Raw genomic sequence first — 25,858 nt, forward strand, 5'->3', positions numbered from 1 at the left:
CATCTGAGCCTGTCCCATTTGCCTTTGCCTGGCCCATATCTTTCTGAATCTTTGATAGCAACGAAGTGCTTCAGGCCATTTTGGAGTCTATGGTCTTTTCTCATGGGATAACTCTTAGGTTTGAAAGGGTAGCTCAGTCTGCCCGCTATGTCTGGATTAGGTCACTATAGGTAGAAAGGGCACCAAGTTAAGGAGCTCCAGCAGAGAGCTGGGTTGAGTACATCCAGCCAGAAATAAATACGGGAAGAAAAATGCAGATTTATTAATGCATTTCAGGGATAAATCCACAAGTAACTTGTATAGTAAATTGTAATAACAATTGATCCAAGCATCAATTAAAACATTTAAACGTTGCTGATTGATGATTCTTCAAAGGTTCAAAGGCTCAAAGGTTCAATTTAAAGTCAGAGAAATGTAGACAATAAACATCCTGAAATGCTTTTTCTTCACAAACATCCACAAAAATAGAGAAGTGCCCCAAAGAATGAATGACAGATAATCGTAGGAAACTCAAAGTCCTCCCCAGCTCCCCTCCCTCCTGCGTGTAAGTGGCAGCGAGCAACAATCCCCCCCTCTCCCCACCGGCAAAAAAAGCAAGTATTGGTACCACCACCGAGCACTCAGCGTGAGCAAAGCAATAGCAAAGACACAGACTTGCAGTTACCCCAAAGACTTCTCATTACACCCGGCATTCGACATACTGCAGATTCTCTCTCTCCCTAATAAAGGAGAAAAAGATGACTCCATTTTTACAGCGAGGGGGGAGACATAACAAACAGCTCGCTGGTTTATGATGTTAGAAGTCCGTTATGTTGCTTTTCTCGAGCTTTGTGCCTGAAGATCGCAAAGATCTCGGGTCTTCGGGCCCACAGCCGATACCCCGACTCCCCCGACGACACATGGGTCTCCTGCCATGTAACCGACCCTTGATCCGCCCGTCTCCAGAGCCCGGAGGTCTTAGGTTTCTGAATTCGAGCTGGACTCTCAGGCCGCACCCTTGGCGTGCCGAACAACGGCCAGTCCTGAAACCCCGAGAACAGGTCCCATTCCCACGAAGAACTGAAGTCAGCATGTAACTCCAGGTCAGGGTCTTCAAAAGAACCCTGAAAGGGAAAAATAAAGATATTAAAGATGGAAATAGAGCTGTTTCTGAAGATGCAAGCGAAGGAGTCGCTGTTTAGTGCCATCTTAACTTCACTCTGCCCCTTTATGGGTTTCTTCCCAGAATTTCTGCCATTGATAACAGTGCCCATCCAACTTAGTGGGTGCTATGTAATTTAAGTTATGCACCCTGATAATATTGGATCAAAGAGCTGCATTCCAGAAGTGAAGTGATTGTGACTGCCTTTGGCATACAGGCAGCACACAGTAGATCTTGTAAAATTCCAGTCAGTGGGCTCCAAAAGGAAAAACATTCCATTGTCTGGAATCATAGCTTACATGTAGAAAAGTAGCTGTAGATATTGGAGGGCAACCATCCAAGCCCAAAGATCACCACAGGAGTTCCTCATGGCATTTCCTGAACCAACCAATCAATGGCTCTCCACCCCTAAACTTCCCATCCATCTAGATGTTAATAGTATGTCCCAATGCTGCTTAATATTGACTTAAGCCTTAAGCCTTAAGGCTTAAGCCTTCTTGACCCACACATTTTATTTCCAACAGCATGGCTTCAAACCTGATGAAACTTGGAACATGGCATGGTTTTCACAAGATGCCCTCACAAATCTTGTGAGGTCCCCTTTCTTTTATCTTCTTGATGCTCATGGGCAGCTTCAAATTGCATCAACCACAAAGCGTGTAGAAAGATATACAGAGAGCATTACCTTGCATACCTGAAAATGAGCCTCATCCTGCCAAAACCCTAACACAGGATTACATGTGTGAAAGACAGACAGAGCAACATGCATTGGAGTAACCCATGACCAATGAATCAGAATGAAACTAAACTAGGGCAGCTTGGCGTTAACAGTGCCAGCAGCTTGAGTTATTTCCCACGGCTGTCTTTAAGGAGTTTGTACATTCTCCCCGAGACCGAGTGGATTTCCTCTGGATGCTCTGGTTCCCTCCCTTGTTCCAAAGATGTACAACTATTGTGAGCTGTGGGCATGCTATGTTGCTGCCAGAAGAGTGGCTGCCCAATATAATCCTCGTTGACTTGAGTTGACACAAACGACACACTTCACTGTATGATTTTGATGTTTCAATGTACATGTGACACATAAAGCTAAACAATTTGAATGATTTGGCACAGTCTGGATGGTTTGAAGGCCCTGTTTCTGTGACTCAATGACCCTACCTCTAGTAGGTTAATTGTGTAGCACGGGCTCATTGGACCAGAAGGACCTGTTACCGTGCTGTATCTCCAAAACAAACTCTGCAGTTGACATCCAGTTACAATGGCAGAGGATGTTTCAAACTGTCCCATGGAGAAGAGACTCCAAGAGCATTTCTATACTCAATAATGGTCGAACCCAGTATGTATGTGACAAAGTGAAAGCTGAAGCAGTTATAACCATCTTTCACCAGAGGTGCGGAGTGGATATTCAATCTCACATTTTTCTCCTGAGAACTGCACCATCACCACAGTCTCCTACTCGTTTGGATCACTCCAGGCAGTATCACTGAATGAAACAGGGGCAAAAGAAGCAGACAACATTCTGTTTGTGGTCTTGTATTCGTATTCTCCTTTGTGTTGGTAGGTGTCGGGAGAACCTGGAGGGAGTTGATGGCCATGCGAGGGAGAGTAGATTACAGGGAAATAAAGCTGACAGCATTTCTCTACTGGCAGACTGCATATATTCTTTGTGTCACAGTAAGTAACATGGTTGGTGATAAACACAAGAGATTCTGCAGATGCTGGAAATCCAAAACAACATCCACAAAATGCCTGAGGAACTCAGCAGGCCAGGCAGCATCTATTGAAATGTAGTCGGCGTTTCAGGACGAGACCCTTCCTCACGGCTGAAAAAGAAGGGGGAGGATGCCGGACTAAAAAAGGTGGGATGAGGGGTAGGAAGGTTAGCTCGAAAGTGCTAGGTGAAGCCGTGTGGGTGGGAAAGGTTAAGTGCTAGAGAAGAACGAATCTGATTGGAGAGGAGAGTGGACCTTGGGAGGAAGGGAAGAAGAGGGGCAAAGGGGAAAGTGATAGGCAGGTGACGTGCAGGTAAGGGGACAGAGTGGGGAATAGAAGAAGAGAGAAGGGGGAGAGGAAAAGAAAAAAGGGGAAAAAACTTACTGGAAGGAGAAATCAACGTTGGAGGCTAACCAGACGAAATATAAGGTGTTGCTCCTCCACCCTGAGAGTGGCCTCATCATGGCACAAGAGGAGGCCATGGACCGACATGTCAGAACAGGAATGGGAATAAGGATTGAAATGGTTGGCCACTGGGAAATTATGCTTTCGGTGGATGGAGCCGGGGTGCTTGACAGTGCAGTCCCCCATTGTACATCCGGTCTCACCAATGTGGTGGAGGCTGTATCGGGAGTACTGGATACAATAGACAACCCCAAAGGATTCGAAATTGTGGTGTTGCCTCACCTGGAAGGACTGTTTGGGGCCCTGAATAGAGGACAGGGAGGAGGTGATTGTGCAGGTGTAGCATTTCTGTGGTTTGCAGGGATACGTGCCAAGTGGCAGATAAGTGGGGAGGGATGAATGGACAAGGGAGTCACAGAAGGAATGATCCCTACCGAGGATCATTGTTAAGGCAGCAGGAAGATGGGGTGAGTGTAAATGTCTGGGAAATGGAGGAGATGTGGGTGAGGGCAGCATCAATGGTGGGGGAAGGGAAACCCTGCTCTTTGAAGAAGGAAGACATCTTGGAAAGCAATGCCTCATCCTGGGAGCAGATATGGTGGAGACGAAGGAACTGAGAAAATGGAAGAACATTTTTACATGAGACAGAGTGGGAAGAGGTATAGTCAAGATAGCCATGGGAATTTGTCAGTTTATACAAGAGATCAATAGACAGTTTGTTTCCAAAGATGGAGACAGAGAGATGAGAAAGGGGGGAGAGATATCAGAAATGGACCAAGTGAATTTAAGGGCAGGGTGGAAGTTGGAAGCAAAGTTGATGAAATTGATGAGCCCAGCATGGGTCCATGAAGCAGTCCCAATGCAGTCATCAATGTAGCATAGAAAGAGTTGGGGAGCATTACCAGGAAGGCTTGGAACATGGACTGTTTTACAAAGCCAACGAAAAGTCCGGCATAGCTGGGGCCCATGTGGGTATCCGTGGCTACCCTTTGAGTTTGGAGAAAGTGGGAGGAGCTGAAGGAGAAATCATTGAGGGTGAGGACCAGATCTGCCAGATGGAGGAGGGAGAGTAGGTTGAGTGCACTTGGCCTTTTCTCCCTGGAGTGATGGAGAATGAGAGGTGTATAAGATGATGAGGGGCACTGACCGTGTGGATAGCCAGAGGCTTTTTCCCAGGGCTGAAATGGCCAGCATGAGCAGGCACAATTTTAAAGTGCTTGAAAATAGCTACCAAGGGGATGTCAGGGGTAAGTTTTTCACACAGAGTGGTGGATGCGTGGAATGCACTGCCAGTGGATGGTGGTTGAAGTGGATACAATTGGGTCTTTTAAGAGCCTCTTAAATGGGTACATTGAGCTTAAAAAATGGAGGGCTATGTGCTAGAGAAATTCTAAGCCGTTTCTAGAGTAGGTTACATGGTCGGCACAACATTGTGGGCCGAAGGGCCTGTAATGTGCTGTAGATTTCCATGTTTTATGTTCAGGCAGCATTTATGGAGAAAAATAACTGGACTTGTTGTTCCTCTCCATAGATATTGCCTGACCTGCTGAGAATTTTGAGTATGTTAGTCTGTATTTCTAGCATCCCAGAATCTCTGGTGGTTATAAATTGTACTTGTTGAAGGTCAATCAACCCAGCCTGAAGCAATTCCTCAGGGCAGTTGCCTTGGTGATAATGTCAGTCTCACCACATCCAAGTCCTCCAAGGTGCACCAAGTAAGTCCAAGTCCTGCAAGTTGCACACACCATCTTGACATGAAAATAGAACACAGTTTCTTCAACTTGGACCTCCTTTCTCGACACTGTAAAGAAAGGCTGATTTTCACCAAACGTTTCGTGAAAGGCAGAAATTGCGGCTTCCACGTCCGGTGAAATGAACAGAAAATATGTAGATACTTAATACGTACACGCAAATTCTCCTGCCTGCTACTTATGATCGCGCAGAAGACCCCAAACAATTTATGGCTCAATGGCCATTCGATAAAAATGTAGGGGCATATCACAACAATAATAAACCGCAGCTCCCGATGCATAATAGCAATAATAGCATAATAGACGTTGATCAGAAAATTGTAAGGGTCCAAATGATATGATTCAATAGGAGAAGTTGACTGGGAAAATTACTGGTTGGTTTGATTTAAGTCGGCTAGCACTGACAAACCAGCGGATACTGCTTTGTGCGTTGCTGCTCGGGGAAGTAGTAACGGAGCCAGACCACTGGAGGGCTCCCCGCCCACACACTCCGGCAACAAGACGAATTTTGCGATGCAGTATCTAAAGTCCCAGGTGCAGGGCATAACAGGTTAACAGTGTAAAGCAGTGCACTGAGACAACGACAGCGAATTAAAATCTCGGTGACTTTTAAAACCATTGTGTTTGTGGTGTTCTAACCTGAAGGTACGCATTCACATTCTCAGGTCCAGGGCGCTGTCGAGAAAGCGTGGTTGCATTATATACTTTAAAACAAACCTATCTCTGGAATAAATTTCAAGCTTACGAACAGCTAAAGGGATTCTTTGTAAAATAAGGGGAATGCATTAATGGTTGGATTAAATGCAAATAAAGTATTTAGTTACTTCACGGATAATGTGGTCGCATCAATAACTTGATCACTTGGAGAAACTGTTGCGTCCCTACTGTTGGTTGAGCAATGATCAGATCGATTAGTATCTTGACTTTTACCATTCAGAGTTTGGAACTGAGAGTTTGGAAATGTTTTACGTTTAAAGGAATTGTATAACTTTATTCTGACTTTAACTCATCGCTAGTCTTTGGAGATGGTGTTTGCTCAGCGGACTTTGTATGTAACGAAATCATTGCTTGGTGTATTTCTCCGCCCAGCCTCCCACTACAGAAAGTGAAGATTCCTCGTCTCACAGCGCGACAGCAATCGCGGTTAGTTAAGCGTCTCTTCTTCACATTTGGAGGAGAGCCCTGTCCTCCTGGTCACTGCGTTCGTTCGAAATTCCACATCGATAACAGGAGATCCGTCATCGTTTCCGGCGCCTTTGCCATTCTTTCCCAAACAAGAACTCTGGAGGAGAACCGGGGCAGAAGGGCTGAATACGCAGCGACTGTCACAAACTTACCTTTACAAGAATTGCAGGTTCTTTTTTGCTAAAATGCACGGTAAGGAGTAATTACTGCATTTTTATTTCTATTAAAATTTACCACGTGCGAGCTGTTGCTTTGTTAAAACTATGACACTTTTAAATGGAATGTTTTTGATAAAAGGTTGCTTCTGAAGTAGTTGGATATGTTTCAGTGAATGTAGTATTATCAAACTATCTCTCTGTACGTGTGTATGCTTTTCAATAACTATCGTATGAATTTTGGGAAAAAATATGGAAATCACTGTTTTCTCGTAAAATGTTTTTTGATTGCATTGTGTTTGCAAAGAGAAAGCAAATACGATGTATTCACATACTTAAGTAACGTTGGAAGGAGTGAGCAATAAATTGTGTCGGATTTTGGGTTTCTTGTGATGACGAGCTGGTGTGGGAGCGTGTATACGTTGTATGCGAGTATTTGTCTGATCGTGCTCTGTTTTGAATGTTTGACTGTTATGAGTGTGCCCGTGCACTCCAGGAGAGGCGTTTTCGTTAATGCCAATATCTTTGCACGACACTGAATCGATTAGACGGTGGGCTGGCATAGGTGATTTCTCCGCTTCAACTGGGAGATGTAATCTCTGCAAGACCCTCGGTCTACAGCGGGCACTTTCCTGGCGGTGTGCAGAAGGGGATATTTTTTAGTATCTTTAACCTGAGGATGAAATACGTCTGACACGGACATATTTCTACAAGTATTTCCACAGGTATTTCACAAAACCTGCCCTGGCAAATCAAAGTTCATTTATTATCAAAGTATGTATGTTATATACAGCCTTGAGATTGATCGGCTTCTTGCAGGCAGAGGTCAAACACCCAAAGTGCGATAAAAGAACAAATCGTGCAGCAATAAGAAAGTATGTAAATAACACACAGAACATGAACTGCAGAGTACATTTGATTTGAACGTTACTTTAAATCTCTGCTCCCAGTTTTTGCCCTCTCTGCTGAGGAAATAGATCCTTTCTGTTTACTCTGTCTAACCTGCTCGTAAACTTGCACTTTGCATTTAAGTATCGGTTATAGTTATCACCGGAATGACGTTATTACAGTTTTTCATGAAGATGAATGTCATTACTTTCACCGTAATTGAATGGTGCATGCTAGTCTTAATAGTTCCAGAAATAGAGTCCTCTTGCAATATACAAAATTTAGGACGGGGTAGGTCGTTGGGAGTAATTTCAGGTTCCAAGTGGCAACTGAACATCTTGATCACATCACTCATAAGTCATTTTTTTCTCAATATAACGAGCACACTGCATTATAACAGTTGTAATGCATAAATACTACTATTACAACAATGCTTCTTGATTATAATAATATACTGTACTGTCTATAATCTCCCTACATAGATGTGTCACTCCTTATTGGAATCATAGAATTTTCTTTTTGTGATATGTTAAGTGCCCATTCTGTTCTGTGTGCTTCTCTGGGTCAATAAAGAACTCCAGCGTAACACTACCTTCCAGTTCTTGGTCTGTAACACTAGTTCTCATATTCAGCTGCAAGTGCTCTGGTCTAGTGCTTCTGCCTCAGTCTCCCATCTTCTACCTTCATCTGAGTGAAAATCTTTTTCCTCATCTCCCTTCTAATCAAAATTACTTTAAATCTCTGCTTCCAGTTTTTGGCCTCCCTGCTAAGAAAAATAGATCTTTCCTGTTTACTCTGTCTAAGCTTCTTGTAGATTTATACACTGCACTTAAGTCTGCCCTCACTATCTTCAACTCCAAAGAAAACAATGCTGGCTTATTCAGTCTTGCTTCAGAGCTACAGTTTTCCAGAGCTGGCAACATCTTCATAAGTTTGCTGTGCACCCTCTCAATTGTAATCTCATCTTTTCTGCAAAGTACTTACCAGAACCAGAGCGTTATTCAAGCTGTGGCCTGATCAAGATTGTATAATTCCAGCATTAACCTCCCTGCTGCTATGTCATATGCCTTGACTAATAAAGAAATGCATCAAGTCTCCCTCTTTAACTACATTATTCATCTGTTTTGCTATCTTTAAGGGTCTTTAAACATCAAGGCCTCTCAGTTCCGTCACTCATTTGTTCAATTTATCAGTGGGATCTTCACTGAAGTCCCCTCACCAAGGTTAATTCTAGCACAAAGATATTTTTCAAACTAACCTTAAAGTCTAGGTTTGCAATGTTATTATAAATAAACATCTTACTTTTGGAGGTCATATAAAAACAGTCTATTTAAAATTAATTTGTAGATCCAAGTGTAAGCAAAATCTCTCGACATTTTTAAGGAATTTTACTACTGTTTGAGATCTTGAGAAGACTTTTGGTTCTGCAGGTGAGATGACTCTAAAGCTTGTAGGTATCTTGGTCTCAAATCAATATTTAGTTCTAAATATTGAGGTGTCCAGAACTGGGAACACAATACCCCAAGTGTGGTCTCACCAGAGTTTTATAGGGCTGCAACATTACCTAGCAACTCCTGAACTCAGTGCCCCAACTAAGGAAGGCCAGCACTCTATATGTCTTCTTAATCACCCTATCAATTTACATGGAGAGGGATCTGTGGACTAGGACTCCAGGATGGCTTTATTCCTCCATTCTACCATTAACCTTGTACTGTGCCTTCAAGTTCGACCTTCCAAAGTGTCAGATTGAACTCCACCTACCCGGTTTCATCAACTAAAACAAAATCTAGGATTGTCCTTCCCTTCTCCACTGTTGGGCTTGCCATATAAAGTTGATAAAGTTCTGCAGGCAGTTTAGGAATCCTGGCTGCACTATCCCTTTTGCAACAGTAGTATTCCAGTTAATATTGGAGTATTGAAATCGCTCAGTATTATGACCCCATTTCTTTAACAAACTCGTTTGGATATTACAGTTTGGAAATCCAGCATGTGATTTCCTCTTTTAGTTCAATCCATGGAAATCCTGTTTGATAACTCTTATAACTTGTCATCATTTCTTAGAACTGTGATAATATTACCACTGCCCATTCTTTTTTATCCACCTCGCCGTCTTGTCAGGTTGCTAGTCTTCCTCCTTAAGTTATATTTCAATAATGTAGTATTGTACTGCCACCAGTCTATCAGTGTCCTGAACTTATCTGCCTTATTCACAATGAATCCTGCATTTACATTAACAACATCAAGAATAACTGGACTACATTCCTGCCCATTCCTTTTCTCTATATCTTTCACCGTCACTCATTAATTGTCTCTTCCACTTCTGCCTTTGTCTTTTCTGAAAGATTTACAGTCTACAAAACTAGTTTAAAGCCTTTCTAGTGGTACTAGCAAGCCGACCCATGAGGATTATTATTGTGTCCTACTGAGGTGTAATCCATCTGACTACTCGGATCTCACCTATGTCATTGGTACTGATATGAACCATGACCTCAGGGTGTTTAGCCTACCTTTCAGAACGCTCTGCCTTTCGTTGCTCAGTGTCAGCCTTCTGGAGCAGATTGGCAGCGTGACATCCTGGAATCAGTCTGTGATTACACAAACACCGGTCCCCTCCCTTAATCATAGAATCAGTTGCCCTTGTAACTTTCTCCTCCCTCCCTGTATGCCTATGTTATTGTCTTTGATCTAGTTGTAATCCCTGGGTGAACCATTTCATTCAATAGAATTTAGAGCTAAATATTGATTCGAGAGCAAGATGTCCACCGGCATCTTCCAAACCACCTGCCTCCTCTCAGTTTTGTCTGGCAGTTGCACATTCCCCCTCTTTTTTGAGCTGCAGAATGACTGACTGTTGAAATCGACAGCAACGAAACGCCCAGCCACATGGATGTGGCTGAAGTTCAAAACCGGGAGCTTGTGCTCCTGTGGCTAACCATATTTCCAGCACCTGTGTTTGGCATACGATGTGCATTCCAGATGTCTCAGTGTCCTTGCATTCTTCTTTCTACTGAGATTAACTCACAAAATAGAAAACAATATTTAAGTTCTTTAATGTAAAACTAAACTGCTGCTCTTACTCACACATTCTTTGCTCACCAAATCCCAAACTCCATAGACTTTACATTCAGTGCTAAAATGTGCAGTACCTTAGCAGAACCTACAGACTTAATTTCAGTCCTTCCAAAGTTCAGAATCTCACACTTGTCAGCACTAAATTCCATCTTCCATTTTTCAGCCCATTTTCCCAGCTGGCCCAGATCTCACTGCAAGCTTTGGCAGCCTCCTTTGCTGTCATCTACACCCCCAATGTTAGTGTCATCTGTGGGTTTGCTGATCCAGTTTACCCCATTGTCGTTAGTACAGATGACAAGCAACAATGGATCCAGCACCGATCCCTTTGGCACACCACTAGTCACAGGACTCCAGTCAGAGAGGCAATCATTTATTACCCTGGCTTCTGCTACTAAACCAATGTTGAATGCAATTTACTCCTTCATCCTGAATGCCAAATAACTTTTCTGCTAACCTCCTCAAAAAACTCTATAAGAATGGCTAGACGTGACCTACCATTACAAAGAGCCATGTTGACTATCCGTAATCAGGCCTTGTCTATCCAAATACATAAATACCTTGTCCCTTTGAATGCCTTCCAATAATTTACCCACTGCTGATGTCAGGCTCACAGGCCTATACTTAGAGCTTTTCTTGAACAACGGGACAACATTAACCAACTTCCAGATCTTTGGCACCTCTCCCATGGCTAAGGAATTTTTAAACACCTTTGCTAGGGACCGTGCAGTTTCTGGATTAGCCTCTCGCGAGGTCTAAGGGAACATCTTGTCAGGTCCTGGGGTCTCAGCCACACTTATTTGCCTCAGGACAGCGGGCACCTGCTCTCTGTAATCCAGATACGGTCAATGATCCCATTGCTGTTTTGCTACAGTTCTATAGACTCTGTGTCCATCTCCCGAGTAAATATAGATGCAAAATATCTATTTACACAGTAGATGTTGTTATTGGGTGCCATCAAAAATTCCTTCCTTTTGGCTTCATGTGTAGGTCATCACACTGATCTTCAAATGGAGCAGTTTTGTCCCTGGCTATCCTTTTGCTGTTAATATATCTGTACAAGCCCTGGGGATTCTCTCTCACCTGGTCTGCTAGAGCAACCTCATGCCCTCTTTTTACCCTCCTGATTTCTCTCGCAAGTGTTCTCTTACACTTCTTATACTCCTCAAGTGCATCATTCCTTCCTTGCTGCCTTTACCTCCTTCTTCTTCTTAACCAGGACCTCAATATCCCTCAAAAACCTGTTAGTCTTGCCTTTTATTCTGGCAGGAATGTACAAACTCTGTAATCTCAATATTTAACTTTTGGAGGCCTCACAATTACCAGGTACACCATTGCCAGAAACCATCCTGTCCCAGTTCACACCAGCCACATTGTTTCTGGTGCCATCAAAATGAGCCTTTCTCCAACTTAGAATCTCAGCCCAAAGGCCAGTTCTGTCCTTCTCTGTGATTATCCTGAAACTGATGGAATAATGATCACCAGATCCTAATTGTTCCCCTACACCCACATCTGCTGCCTGCCCAGTCTTGTTCCCTAATAGGAGATCCAGAATCATGGTCTCTCTGGTTGGGACCTCTAAGGAAACCTTCCTGAACACATTTGATAAACTTTATCCCATCCAATCCTTTTATAGTATGGGAGTCCTAGTCAACGTGTGGAAAGTTAAAATCATCTCCTGTTGCAACTTTATTTTTCTTGCAACTGTCTGCTATCTCCATACAAATTTGCTCGTCTAAAGCCCGCTATCTATTGGGAGGTCTGTAATATAATTCTGTTACTGTGATCATTGGTTTCTTGTTCCTCATTTACACCCATAGAGCATTAGTGGACCAACCCTCCAGTCTGTCCAGTCTGAATACAGCCGTATCATTTTCCCTGATGAGTAATGCCACCACCTGCCATGTGTAAAAACAACCAAATCCTGCAACACTGAGCTGCCAATCCTGCCCCTCCTTTAATTCCACATGCTAATCCATGCTCTAAACTCATCTACTTTACCTACAATACTCCTTGTATTGAAATATCTGCAACTCAGAACATTACAATGCTCAGCTTTTAGGTTCCTGTCTTTATATGCGGGCTTAACATCTACTTTCCCCACAACCACTCCACTAGCTGCCCTGGCAATCTGGTTTGCATTCCCTGCAGCTCTAGTTTAAACCCCCCACCCCACCCCCCGACTGTGCAGTACCAGCAAACCTTCCTGCTAGGAAGTTGGTCCCACTCCAGATCAGGTCAAACCGTCCCATTTATACAAATCCCACCCTCCCTGGAAGAGAGTCTAATGACCCACAAATCAGAAGCCCCCCCCCTCCTGCATTATCTCCTTAGCTACGTGTCAAATTGTATGATCTTCCTATTTCTTGCTTTATCTACACTGGCATGTGGAAGGGTAGCAATCTCGAGATCGCCACCCTGGAGCTCCTAACTCCCTGAATTCACTTTTTGCAGAACCTCGTCACCCTCCCTACCTGTGTCATTGGTACTGACATGGATCACATCTCTGGTGTTCACCCTCCCCCTTAGGAGTGTTATGGATTTGATCTTGAATGTTCCTGAACCTGGCACCTAGGAGACAACATACCATCCAGAAATCTTGTTCTCATCCACAAAACCTTCTGTCTGTTCCCCTAACCAATGAATCCCCTTTAGATATTGCTCACCTCTTCTCCACCCCCATCCCCTCCCTGTGAGTGAGAGAGCCTGACTGCTGTGGCTTTCCTCTGCTAGGTCATCTCCCTCTCCCAATAGTATCCAGAATGTACTTGTTACTGAGGGATACAGTCACAGTGTTACTCTGCATTAGCTGCCAATCCCCTTTCCCACTCCTGTGGTTTCCTAGTTTCCTGTGTCTTACATCTTGGGTGCAACTACCTCCCTGGTCCGAAGGGCATCCAGTTCTAGCTCCAGTTCCCTAGTGTGGTCTGCAAGAAGCTACAGCTAGTTGCATGCCTTGCAAGTGTAGTAATCAAGGATGCTGGAGGTCTCCCTGTCTTCTCATATCCCACAAGAGGAGTGTTCCACTGTCCAGACTGCAATTCTTATTGCTATAACCATGCAATAAGAAAGAAAGAAATCTTAACAGAAACTTATTTGGCCCTTATTTCTCCTCACCGAAGCCTCTTGAGCCAAAGCCTCAGCTCCCCACTCTAACCCAGGTCCACTATAACAATGGTTGCCCTGCTTAAACTGAACTTCTTTTTATTGGCCCTTGCCAAGTGCCCGATAACCCAAATGATCTCAAGCTCTGCAGGAAGTCCCGACAGTCCCCGCTTGCTTTTTAAATCACTTACTCTTCCACAAGTATCTGAGGATTTCAAACACTGCCGACAGCCCCAGCAGGCCCTGCTCACTTTTAAAATCTGTGTGTTTACCTATGCTTTGCACAGATTAATAAGTGCTGGAGTAGTTTGAAGGAATGGATTAAAGTCAAAGATAAAACTGTTTGAGGTTCTCTCCACATACGTTTGTAAATGATGATATGAGCTAGTTTGCTCATTTAGGTTACCATTTTATAATTAGATTTAATATCCATCGTTCACAATATAAAGCACCACAATCTCTGAATTTGGTTATTATAATCCTCATTGTCTGCTCAGAATCCCTCTGTTTTAAAAAGAATTCCAATTAGAATACAACTTTATACGTACTATTCCATATCTAATTCCTAACATAAACTATCCGTGTTCTGAATTAGACCTGTGCTTTATAATTACCCTCACAGACTCATTATCTGTAATGTGACTCTTCAATTTCGATGCTCCTGTAATCTTGGTGGTCTTTTATCCTAAATCCAAACAATTGTACTTCTGCATCAGTCACTGGCTTGTCCTTATCTTTCCTTGCAACATTTCACGAACAAGTTTCCCAATAAACAATGAGCCCGTGAAGTAATGTTATTCATTAGTTTGGCTTCCCAGTCTTACATTTATGCATGTTAACTTGTTGTCTTCACACTGGCGGGAGGAGAAGATGGCGGCGTGACACAGCTTGCAGCGGCCGCTCCGGTGAATGATATCTGTTATCTGTCAAGTAGGGTGCCGTGCACAATCCTGATTTAATGGAGACAGACGTGAGAGCACGGAGGAACATCTGGTGAAACTTCTGAAAGGCCTGTTTCACTGCCACTGCTACTGTGTGATCCAGAATCTCCAGAGGGGAAGGTCCTGAGTCCTCGGCTTTGCTTGTTGCTCGGCGGCCGGGGCGGGGTCGAAGCGCTCAGCAGAGATGGCGCTCGGTGCTCGGTGTCGGAGGGCTGGTCGGAGTCTCAAAGTTTTCGGACGGACTCAGAGTCCGCTGCGGTCGGGTGCTTCCAATGCATTGGCAAGTTTGCGGCGCCTGGAGTTCATGGCAGGGAGGGTTTCTCTCTTCTACCGTCTGCGTGAGATGATGGGGCTGTCAGGACTTGCGACTTTTTTTATCCGTGCCCATGGTCTGCTCTTTATCAAATTACGGTATTGCTTTGCACTGTTGTAACTGTATGTTATAATTATGTGGTTTTGTCAGTTAGTCTTGGTTTGTCCTGTGTTTCTGTGATATCATACCGAAGGAACATTGTATCATTTTTTAATGCATGCATTTCTAAATGACAATAATTGAGGACTGAGTGTCCTCATAATGTAATCTAATCTAATGTTCCTGAAGCAAAATACTATTGCCTTAGGCACATTATTTTTCAAAAAAATCTATTTTAAGTCTTTGATCATGTCAGTAATATAAGTACCATTAGAATTCCTTATTCTACATACTGATGTACTGAAACCATTTCCCCCCCATCCCAGCTAGATCTTAAAGACCATAGGGCAGTTGGTTTTGAACAGTGAGTTACTTTTCCCAAGATGATGTGGAAAATTAAAGGAAGAAAATACACAAACGAAGTATGTTCTAAAAACAAGACATTAAATGCCTCTTATTCTGATGGAATGTATAGATGTTTGAACTTTACAAATCCAGCTATTTACAAAATTATGCATAGAGTAATTGCAAATAAAGCTCGAAGAACATAGGGATAGAAGCGTGTGACCCCTGAGCTGGTTCACAATTCAATGAGCTGATGACTGATTTTCTTTCTCAGTGCCTTTTTCCTTTCCTATACCGTATCCCTTAATGCCTTGAACATTCCAAAATGCACCAATCTCTGTTTGAATGAAGTTGATGAGTGAAGCTCCATAGCCCTCCAGGGGCAGAGCATTCCGAAGATTCACCTTTCCTTCAGCCTGGAAAATTCTCCTCATTCTAGTCCTATGTGGCTCTTATGCTATTATTCTGAGATTATTCTCAGAACTATTATTCTGAGATTAAAGTTATGCCTACCTTCTCTATATCTTCATACAGGGACAGATAATTTTATCTTTGTACATTTCTATTTTAATACGACATTTAGAAAAACTTGTTTTATGACATCATGCCAGTGTAAGTGCATACCTCAGTGATCAAAATCTGATCTGAAGATTATCTTCACAGAGTAAGGTTGGCTGAATAATCAACAAACGAAGATACTCATCCGAATAGCAACAAGGCAATCATAATAACTAGGGAGTTTATGTTTGCACAGCAGATTATGACACTATAGGACTGCTAATCACAAAATAATTTTTAGGGTCAAAGAAAATCAAAGAAATTTTGCCACTTTTAATCATCATTGTATGATAAACCTAAGTTTCAGTAATTCATAGACCAACAATACCACTGTTGTCATACAATTTAGATCTTTATTTTACTATGTAACTTAGTGTTAGGAGTAGTATTGTTACAGTGAAGAATGGAATAGAATACTGAGAGATTTATGAGGTCATCACTGGAGACTATCATGTCACCTGACAACAGTGGAATGTATTACATTGGGAAACATACACAGGCTAGATTGTAGTGCTTACAGAAAAAACCCATGAGCAGTGAAATATACCAGCATGTGTTTGACAGGATAGCAACACGGGTTAGAATATATTACAGACCCAAGGTAGTGTTGAAGCTGGAATATGTTAGAGATGGAGCTGTGGATTACATACTGTAAGAAGATAATTTGACACAACTTGTTATATACTACAGCAAGAAAATGAAGCAAAGCTTGCAGGCAATGATAAAACTGAAATACATCACGGGTACATCATATACATCATGAGTAAAGCCCTCCTGACCATTGAGCGCATCTACATGAAAGGTTGCCATAGAAATGCAGCGTCCATCATCAAAGACACTCACCACCCAGGCCATGCACTTTTCTCGCTGCTGCCATCAGGTAGAAGGTACAAGAGCCTCAGGACTTGCACCACCAGGTTCAAGAACAGTTACTACCCCTCAACCATCAGGCTCTTGAACAAAAGGGGATAACTACACTAATTCTATTTCTGGTGTTCCCACAACTGATGGTCTCATCTTAATGACTCTTTATCTTGTTATTTCATGCTCATGTTATTTATTGCTATTTATTTATATTTGCATTGGCTGTTCATTGATCCTGTTTACTGTTGCTGTTTGCTAAATATGCCCATAGGAGAAGGAATCTCAGGGTTGAATATAGTGACATGTATGTACTCTGATAATAAATTTTACTTTGAATTTTGAACTTTGAAATGTGTAACAGTGAAGTTACATATTTAATAACAACTAGGTTTCAAAATTTGACTGCAGAGCACCCATTATTTAGGTGAATATTTGCTCCATTTTGTAAGTGACATGTATTGAAGTAGTTAGTCTTGTTGATCAGTGTGTATTGGTGATTTGACATCAGCACGGCCAAATGGTGTAATTAACACCATGTGTTCAACTTGCACCAAGTACCTAATGTTTGGCAGTAGGCATGACCACTGACACACATTGTTTCAAGAAATCTTTGACCATAAGACCATAAGATGTAGAAGCAGAAGTAGGCCATTTGGCCCATTGAGTCTGCTCCGCCATTCAGTCATGGGCTGATCCAATTCTTCCCGTTATCCCCACTCCCCTGCCTTCTCCCCATACCCTTTGATGCCCTGGCTAATTAAGAACCTATCTGTCTCTGCCTTAAATGCACCCAATGACTTGGACTCCACAGCTGCTCGTGGCAACAAATTCCACAGATTTACCACCCTCTGACTAAAGTAATTTCTCTACACCTCTGTTCTAAATGGACGTCCTTCAATCCTGAAGTCATGCCCTCTTGTCCTAGACTCCCCTACCGTGGGAAATAACTTTGCCATATCTAATCTGTTCAGGCCTTTTAACATTCGGAATGTTTCTATGAGATCCCCCCTCATTCTCCTGCACTCCTGGGAATACAGCCCAAGAGCTGCCAGACATTCCTCATTCCTGGAATCATTCTCATGAATCTTCTCTGAACCCTCTCCAGTGTCCGTATAGCCACTGATGACCTCCAAAGTCAATCTTCAGTTAATTACTTTCATTGCTGTTTGGTTTATGAGTATTGGAGAGAGTAAATATGCTGTTTTGTTGTATTTCAGGCCATATTCCAGCTTGTAGATTATAAGGAATTCTGTTGCGGAAGCAATGGAAAAATTTTCAGCAAAATCCAAATATTGTCAGACATGCTTTGGAAACCATTATCAATAGAGATCAGCATAGTCAAGAGAATGAGAGCGATGTGGATTGTTCAATCAGCCGAGGAAGAGAAACTTTCCTGTAGATGTACCCATTAACTAAAGTTGTTTAGTACCAATTCTATTTTTTAATCTCAAAAGTGGATTTTATTCATTAAAAAATAAAAAAAGGAACGGTGCAAAACTTTTACATTCCTTGTCCTTATATTTGGTAGTGTAAACATTTTCAAAGGAAAATAAGCAGCACCATTTCACCCACGTTGCCCCTTCCTGCCCAATTTGCTGCATACGGAGAGGCTGAGTTGGGTGAGGAAGCCTCTCGAGCAATAAAAGGGTGTATCACCATTTTATTGTCCAAGTGGTTTCCCCCACCTGACTCAGCCCCTTTGTGTATAGAAACGGAAAGACCCTAGGCTATGATCTTTTCCACAGAGCCTTAGCATTGGCTGTAATGTGCTTCAACATGTCCCATCAGCGTGTACTCCTGCAGCCTGGATTGTGCCAGTCTGCTGGCAGACTGACTAGTTTCGAGCTGACCAAAGGACATCTTTCTCCAAGTTGATGACCTTCCAGTAGCATTTGTTGTCTGTCTCAGTTATGTGTCCTGGCAACAGCCAGATCAGAGTTCTCTGTTACACAGCAGCTGGGGCTGAACTGAGACATAAATCCTTGCATCCTTCCCCATGCCCTCTTAGCAAATCTCCAGTCCGCAAAGAGGTAGGTGAGCTTCCCTTTGCTGCCACAGCTGACCCGGGGGCAGCGTACATTGGGGAGGATTCGTTATTTGTACAGGGCTGTGACTGTGAGGACCCCTCTTACTGAGGTCTCGGTGCTTGTTGGTGAGTTCTGGCGAAGAGGCATTCTGCTCCAGGAAAGATGCAGTCATCTAATTCTCTCCTGACAGAAATGGTAGACAGCAGGAGCTGGAACTCTGTGAGAAATGCAAGATTCCTGAGGGTAGATATTAGCTCTGAATTAATGCATATTACATCGTGGGTGCCATATGAGGAATGCAAGATTCTGAATGAGCTTCCATTTACTGAATGTACATTTGGCTCCAGGGGATATGTTTCTAGTGAGTGAAAGCATGCACCGTTTACTTCAGCAGTATTAAAAGTCTTATCTGTCTAAATGTGCCGGGTTGGTGCCGGGAATGGTGACAGTGTGCCTTCATCTATTTACTTGCTGTTCAACAGTTGCCTGGATAAGCTGTAATTCTTGGATATAAGGATAGATTCTGCAGAGTAGGGTTGTGGTGGAAGTATGGTTTGCTTGGATGTATCATTTGGAGCTTGTAAATCAGAAGCGAATTTGGGCTGGGGAATGTGGAATGTACAGATCAAGATTAGAGATGAGCATATTATTGTATTCGGTGACCATCTCCACCATGGTCCACAGCTGATTTAATCATGCTCAGCACGGTCTCACTTGGAATTTAGTCATTACCAATGTGCATGGCCTCACCATTTACTCTCACTGCTTCTCATTATGTGATGTTGTTTCTATAATGCTTGAGTTGCTCACATTGTGTCCGAGCTATGTAACTGGTAGAGAGTATTGTCACCTCAGTGGTGGAGGTGTAGTATATAAAACCAGTCCAGCCATTTTGATGTGACATTCGTAGATGTGCTGATTAAAATTGACCATTAGCGTGTAGTACCTGGATTTTTTTCTGGTGATGGTCTTGCATCCAGATCCTTGCAGCTACACCACATGATTTCAACACCCTAGCTGTCTTTTTGCTTTTAATGTAAGTATGTGAAGTGTCTCCTGGTCACACGCTGATTGTAGACGTTGTCTTTCATTAACAAGGCCTCCCGTGTTGTGTCGGAGTATAAGGGAGCCTGCTTTCACCTACATCTGTAGTCACCTCTGGCACCATCTACGCAGTCCAGATGAAGGGTCTTGACCCTAAATGTCAGCTGTCCATTTCCCTCTATCGATGCTGCTTGACCTACTGAGTTCCTCCAGTGCTTTGTGTTGTGGCCACATTGAACTTTGGGTTAATAGCAGGGTTAACCTTGGCTGGTTGCTAACATTGTGATAGCATGTGGCCCACGCTAAGTGGAATTGGCACAGATAAACCACAGTTTACGATCCTGGGACAGGTTTTCCTGCATTATTCATTTACCACATACCAGAATGCATTACACACTGAAAGAAAAACCTGTGTTTATTTCACACCTAGCATGTCATTTACAGGTCACAAAAAAAATGTGTCATCACTGTTATAAATCAGTAACAGGATTGTTATGCTGTCTGCTGTGATCACAGGTGCAGTAAAACAACATTTGGATTCAGTTGCTTTATCAGCAAAGCAAGTAAGGGTGTGAAAGGTTATGGGGAGAAGGCAGGAGAATGGTATTAAGAGGGAAATGGATCAGCCATGATGAAATGGCGATGCAGACTCGACGGGCAGAATGGCCTAATTCTGTTCCTATGTGTTATGCTCTTATGGACTAAAAGTAATGCATTAAAGTGTATCACAAAGGCAGAAAGAAGCAAACTTGTACAGACATGTGCTTGAATATGAATAAAGGGGACAGCACATATTCAATGTACAGAATAGAAATCCTGTTGAGTTGAGTGAGATCTGTGAGGCTGACTTCATTTGCTTCAGGGATTACATTTTGCAATATTAAACACTTTATACCTGCATGGAGATTTTGTCAAGTTTCTATGCTTGTGCTTAGATTAGAAAATATTCATGTAATCTTGTCACATCAATACACACTGAAGTGATTTCATAAACAGCCATATATATTTTTGGCTAAATTGACATTTACTTGTGTGTGCATATACATATATTTTTTTTCTCACCCTTTATAGGTGGTGTGTGTGTGTATTTTTCCCTCAATCTCGTTCCTCTACCAGAGGCTTGGGAGCTTGATAGTTCAGTGCAGTATCCCTGCTGTTCCTAGTAGTGCACTCTTCTGGGCCAATATTTCAGATGTTGTTCCCTGGGTTCGCTGAAACCACTCTCCCAGTCCAGGTGTCACAGCTCCAAGTGCTCCTAGCACCACTGGGATTACTCTGGCTTTAGCCTTCCACATTCTTTCTATCTAGTCTTTCAAGCCCTGGTATTTCTCCAGCTTGTCATATTCTTTCTTCCTGATGTTACTGTCATTCGGGATTGCCACATCTGTTACTATTGCTTTCTTCTGTTCCTTGTCCTGTATTACTATATCTGGTTGGTTGGTCAGCACCTGCTTATCGGTCTGTATTTGGAAGTCCCACTGGATCTTAGCTCTGTCATTCTCCACTACCTTCTCAGGTGTTTCCCATTTGGATTTGGGAGTGTCCAATCCATACTCGGTGCAGATGTTCCTCTACACAATTCCTGCAACCTGGTTGTGCCGTTCAATGTATGCTGTCCCTGTCTGCATCTTTATCCTGCTACTGTGTGCTGGATGGTTTCAGCGGATTCGTTGCACGGTCTGCATTTTGGATCTTGTCTGGTGTGATAGACCCTGCTTCTACTGCTCTTGTGCTCAGCACCTGTTCTTATGCAGTCATGAGTAGTTGATTCTGTGCTGTCCCTCAGCCCTGACATTTACAGCCATTGGTAGGACTTCCTTATGACAGCCATCTCTGATATCTAGTGATGGTACGTCCCGTGCAGTGGCTTGTCCTGCCATGGCCTCTGGTCCTCTGGCTCTGCTTCACCGCTTCATTTCCATGTCCCTGCCTGCTGTCTGAGGTAGTCTCCTAGCAGGTCGTCCTTAGGGGCCACCTTCCTATTGATCTCATGAATGTTTCACATTTCTTCCAGCTCTGTGACCTTGACACTTCCAAGTACCCGTCGTCCTTTATTCCGGGAGATGTACAGTTGCTCGACATTGGACTTTGGATGGAATCCTCCATGTATTGTTAGGAGTTTGCAGGTCTTGATGTCATTGGTTTCCACTTTGTTCCTCAGCCAGCGCACTATTGCGGCTGGGTATCTGATGATTGGTAGTGCGAACGTTTTGACGGCTCTGATCTTGTTCTTCCCATTCAGCTGGCTTTTTAGGACCTGTCTCACCCTTTGGAGGTACTTGAATGTTGCAGCTGCCTTTGTGTTCTCATCGTAACTCCAAGCGCCTGCAGGATCCCAGGTATTTGTAGCTGGCCTGTAGTACATCTGGTATGTGGCCTTGAACTAACTTGACTCCATCAGCCATGATGAGTTTGGTCCTTTTCATGACCACCCGGCTGCACTTTTCCAGTCCAAATGACATCCCAGTGCCTCTGCAGTACACCCTTCTCAGGTGGATTAGTGAGTCAGTGTCTCTTTAATTTTTGGCATACAGCTTGATGTGGTCCATTGGCAGGAGTGGCCGATGTTCACTCCACCCTTGAGCCTGTACCCATATTCATTCTGTGAGACGATTTGGCTGAGGGGATTCAAGCCTACGCAGAACAGCAGAGGGGATAGTGCATCACCCTGGTATATTCCACATCTGATGGTCACTTGTGTTATTGGTTTTGGTTTAACTTGTAACATTGTCCTCCAACGTCCCACTGAGTTCTTGATGACCTTCTACAGAGATAGGCATTCCAGGCTCCATGTCCATTGAGTCGTATGCTTTCTGGTATTGAACTGAATTGACATTATTTCTTACATCCTTCACATACATGAAGAGTAAAAATATTTATGTTATGCCTCCATCTGAATGTGCCATGTGCAATTTATAGTAATTTGTAATAAATAGTATGTACAACAGGATAATCAAAGTAGCATTGAAATACAATTGTATCAGCGTGAATTAATCAGTCTGATGGCCTGGTGGAAGAAGCTGTCCCAGAGCCTGTTGGTCCTGGCTTTTATGCTGCGGTACCGTTTCCCGGATGGTAGCAGCTGGAACAGTTTGTGATTGGGGTGACTCAGGTCCCCAATGATCCTTTGGGCCCTTTTTATACACCTGTCTCTGTAAACGTCCTGAATAGTGGGAAGTTCACATCTATAGATGCTCTGGGCTGTCCGCACCACTCTCTGCAGAGTCCTGTGATTGAGGGAGGTACAGTTCCCGTACCAGGCAGTGATGCAGCCCGTTAGGATGCTCTCAGTTGTGCCCCTGAAGAAAGTCCTTAGGATTTGTGGACACGTGCCAAACTTCTTCAACCGCCTGAGGTGAAAGAATCTGGCATGACTGTTTTGTCCACCAGTAGCTGGTGCTCAGAGCCTCTAGTTCCATTACCGATCCCCCTCAGAGCAGGGCTCTGGGATTTACACACATGTCCCTTCAGCCTGGTGCCTGATAGAAGCTTCCGTGTTGTTGACAGGCAGGTTAGAGGCCGGTAGTGTGATGGTGTTCCTCCTTTGTGAGGAATCCTTCATTTTTAGTACTGTCCTTCCTTGAGTTAGCCAGTCAGATTGTGAGACTGCTGCAAGCAGCCGGTTCATTGTATGTAATGCTGTTACATATAGGTAAGGGTCATGTCAGGCCCCGGTGATGTCCAGTTCATGTCAGGCCCCGGTGATGTCCAGTTCATGTCAGGCCCGGTGATGTCCAGTTCTTCATACTTGCTACCTGTTGCTGGATATCTGCTGCTGTGATGGTGATGGGTTCTTTCTCTGGGTGTTTGCAGAGGCTTGTTTGTAGGTTTTTCAGCCGAGGGCACTGGTGTTATGTGATAACTAAAATAAAAATCTCAATCTCTCTCTCTAAGAGTTAGCAAAGTGACATTTGGAGCCATTCTTTGCACAAAGGAAGATTACATGCTGTATTTTTGCAGGAATGTGTGACGTCACGTGTGGGCTGCCCCAGCACATCCTCAGATTGTGTTGGTGAATGCAGATGGCACATTTTGATGTACATGTGTTAAGTAAATGAATCTGAATCTGACATTATTGGAGGGCAATTCCCTCCACCCCATGTTCTCACTGCAGGAGTTTCTTAGTGCAGCATTCCAACCCCACCATCTTCAGCTGCCGTATCAATGACCATCCATAAGAATAGGTGTAGAAGTAGGCCATTCAGCCCATCGAGTCAGCTCTGCCATTCCATTATGTCTGATTTATTATCCTTTGCCCCATTCTTCTGCCTTCTTTGACACCCTGACTAATCAAGAACCTATCAACTTCCACTTTCAAAATACTCAATAACTTGGCCTCTACAGCTGTCTGTGGCAATGAATTCCACAGATTCACTACCCTGTTACTAAAGAAATCCCTCCTCATCTCTGTTCTAAGTGGAAGCCCCTCTAAGGCGAAGCCTAACATCATAAATGGCTGTGATGCTTCTATGACTTTCATGCACGCTCTGAAAGGGAGAATAAAACTACACTTGTGTGAATCCCTGCAGCATATGCTGACCTTGTGATCTCTGTCTCAAAGGCTGACGTCAGAACAACTTCTAAGAGGGTGAACCCTTGCAAAGCGTCAGTCAGGCCCCGACAGTGTACCTGTTAGGGCACTGAAAACCTGTACCAACCCACTGGCAGGAGTGTTCAAGGACATCTTCAATCTCTCACTGCTGCAGTCAGAGGTTCCTACCAGCTTCAAAAGGGCAACAATCATACCAGTGCCCCAGAAGAGCAGGGAGAGCTGACTCTACAACTATCAGCCAGTTGCACTCACATGTGCTGTGATGAAGTGCTTTGAGGGATTAGTTATATCCAGAATCAACTTCTGCCTAAGCAAGGACCTGGACCTGTTGCAATTTGCTTATTGTCATATTAGATCTACAGTGGATGTAATATCACTGGCTCTCCACTTGGCCCTGGACCACTTAGATGACAGTAATACCTATGTCAGCCTGCTGTTTATTGATAACAGTTCAACATAATCATACTCTAAGTACTAATAAACAAACTTAAAAACCTGGGCCTCTGTACCTCTTTCTGAGATTTGATTCCTAACTTCCTCACTGGGAGACCACATTCAGTGCAGTTTGGAGATAACATCGACTCCTTGCTGACACGTAACTCTGGCACACTTCAAGGATGTGTGTTAGTCTATTGCTCTACTCTCTCTACACCCCTAACTGTGTGGCTAGAGATCTATGAATGCCATCTGCAACTTTGCCAATGACACAGCTGTTGTTGGCAGAATATCAGATAGTGATGAGGAGGCGAACATGAGTGAGATAGGTTGGCTGGTTGAGTGGTGTCACAACAGCAACCTGGAGCTCAGTGTCAGTAGCATCAAGGAATTGATGATGGACTTCAGGAAGGAGAACTCGAGAGAACGTACACGAGTCCTCCTTGAGGGATCAGCATTGGAAAATGTGAGCAGTTTCAAGTTACTGGGTGTCAACATCTCTGAAGATCTATCCTGGGCCCAACATATTAATGCAATTGGAAGAAGGCACGTCAGTAGCTGTATTTCATTAGGCATTTGATGAGATTTGGAATTCATTGCTACAGATGGTTGTGGAGGACAAGTCATTGAGTTTATTTAAAGCAGAGGTTGATAGATTCAGGGTGTCAAAGGTCATGGGGAGAAGGCAGGAGAATGGGATTGAGAGGAATAATAAATCTGCCATAATGGAATAGCGGAGCAGACTCGATGGGCCAAATGGCTTAATTCTGCTCCTATGTCTTATGGTCTTATTTCTGAACTGACAATGAACCAACCCATGAACACTACCTCACTATTTTTGCTCTCTTTTTGCACTACATTTAATTTATTTTTTAATATATTTCTTATTGTGACTTATGTATAATTTTTAACATCTTACATTGTACTGCTGCCGCAAAACAACGATTTTCATGATATATGTCAGTGACATTAAACCTGATTCAAATCGTGTCATTGTAGCAGCAAAAGCAGAGACGTTTGTCAATGCATAAATTTCAATTTTATTTGCATTTCTTTAGCAAATGAAACAGTCTGTTGCTTGTCCAGAGCAGCCACACCCCGGGCAACGGCTTCGACAAGCGGGCTAAACCAGGTGAGGGTAGCCGACGGGTCTTAAACCCTTGGTGAGATAGGGAGTTGTCTATCCCAGCAAGTGAAGACAGACTCTGGCGGATTGAGCAGACGAGACCAATGGAAGGTCCAACGGTCAAGAAGACGGTCTCTGCAAG

At 43.3% G+C, this 25,858-nt stretch overlaps 2 protein-coding genes across 5 annotated transcripts in view; one reads left to right on the forward strand and one right to left on the reverse strand.

The window, feature by feature from the left end:
- Positions 1-582: 582 nt before the first annotated feature.
- LOC134353673 (uncharacterized) overlaps positions 583-25,858 on the reverse strand; it is a 54,692-nt gene continuing 29,416 nt past the window's right edge. The window contains exon 3 of the mRNA XM_063061877.1: positions 583-1,103. Coding sequence (XP_062917947.1) covers positions 797-1,103 — 307 coding nt within the window. The 3' untranslated portion in view covers positions 583-796. The remainder of the gene's footprint in view (positions 1,104-25,858) is intronic.
- Positions 5,578-25,858, forward strand: part of dennd2b (DENN domain containing 2B) — a 521,803-nt gene continuing 501,522 nt past the window's right edge. For 3 of the 4 annotated variants that reach the window (XM_063061872.1, XM_063061875.1, XM_063061874.1), the window contains exon 1: positions 5,704-6,387. The gene's annotated coding sequence lies outside the window, so the exon portion shown is untranslated. Of the gene's footprint in view, positions 5,656-5,703; positions 6,388-25,858 lie in introns of those variants that run through there. The other variant, XM_063061873.1, reaches the window with a different exon arrangement.

This window comes from Mobula hypostoma, chromosome 11 (assembly GCF_963921235.1).
Source record: "Mobula hypostoma chromosome 11, sMobHyp1.1, whole genome shotgun sequence".
Classification (NCBI taxonomy): Eukaryota; Metazoa; Chordata; class Chondrichthyes; order Myliobatiformes; family Myliobatidae; genus Mobula; species Mobula hypostoma.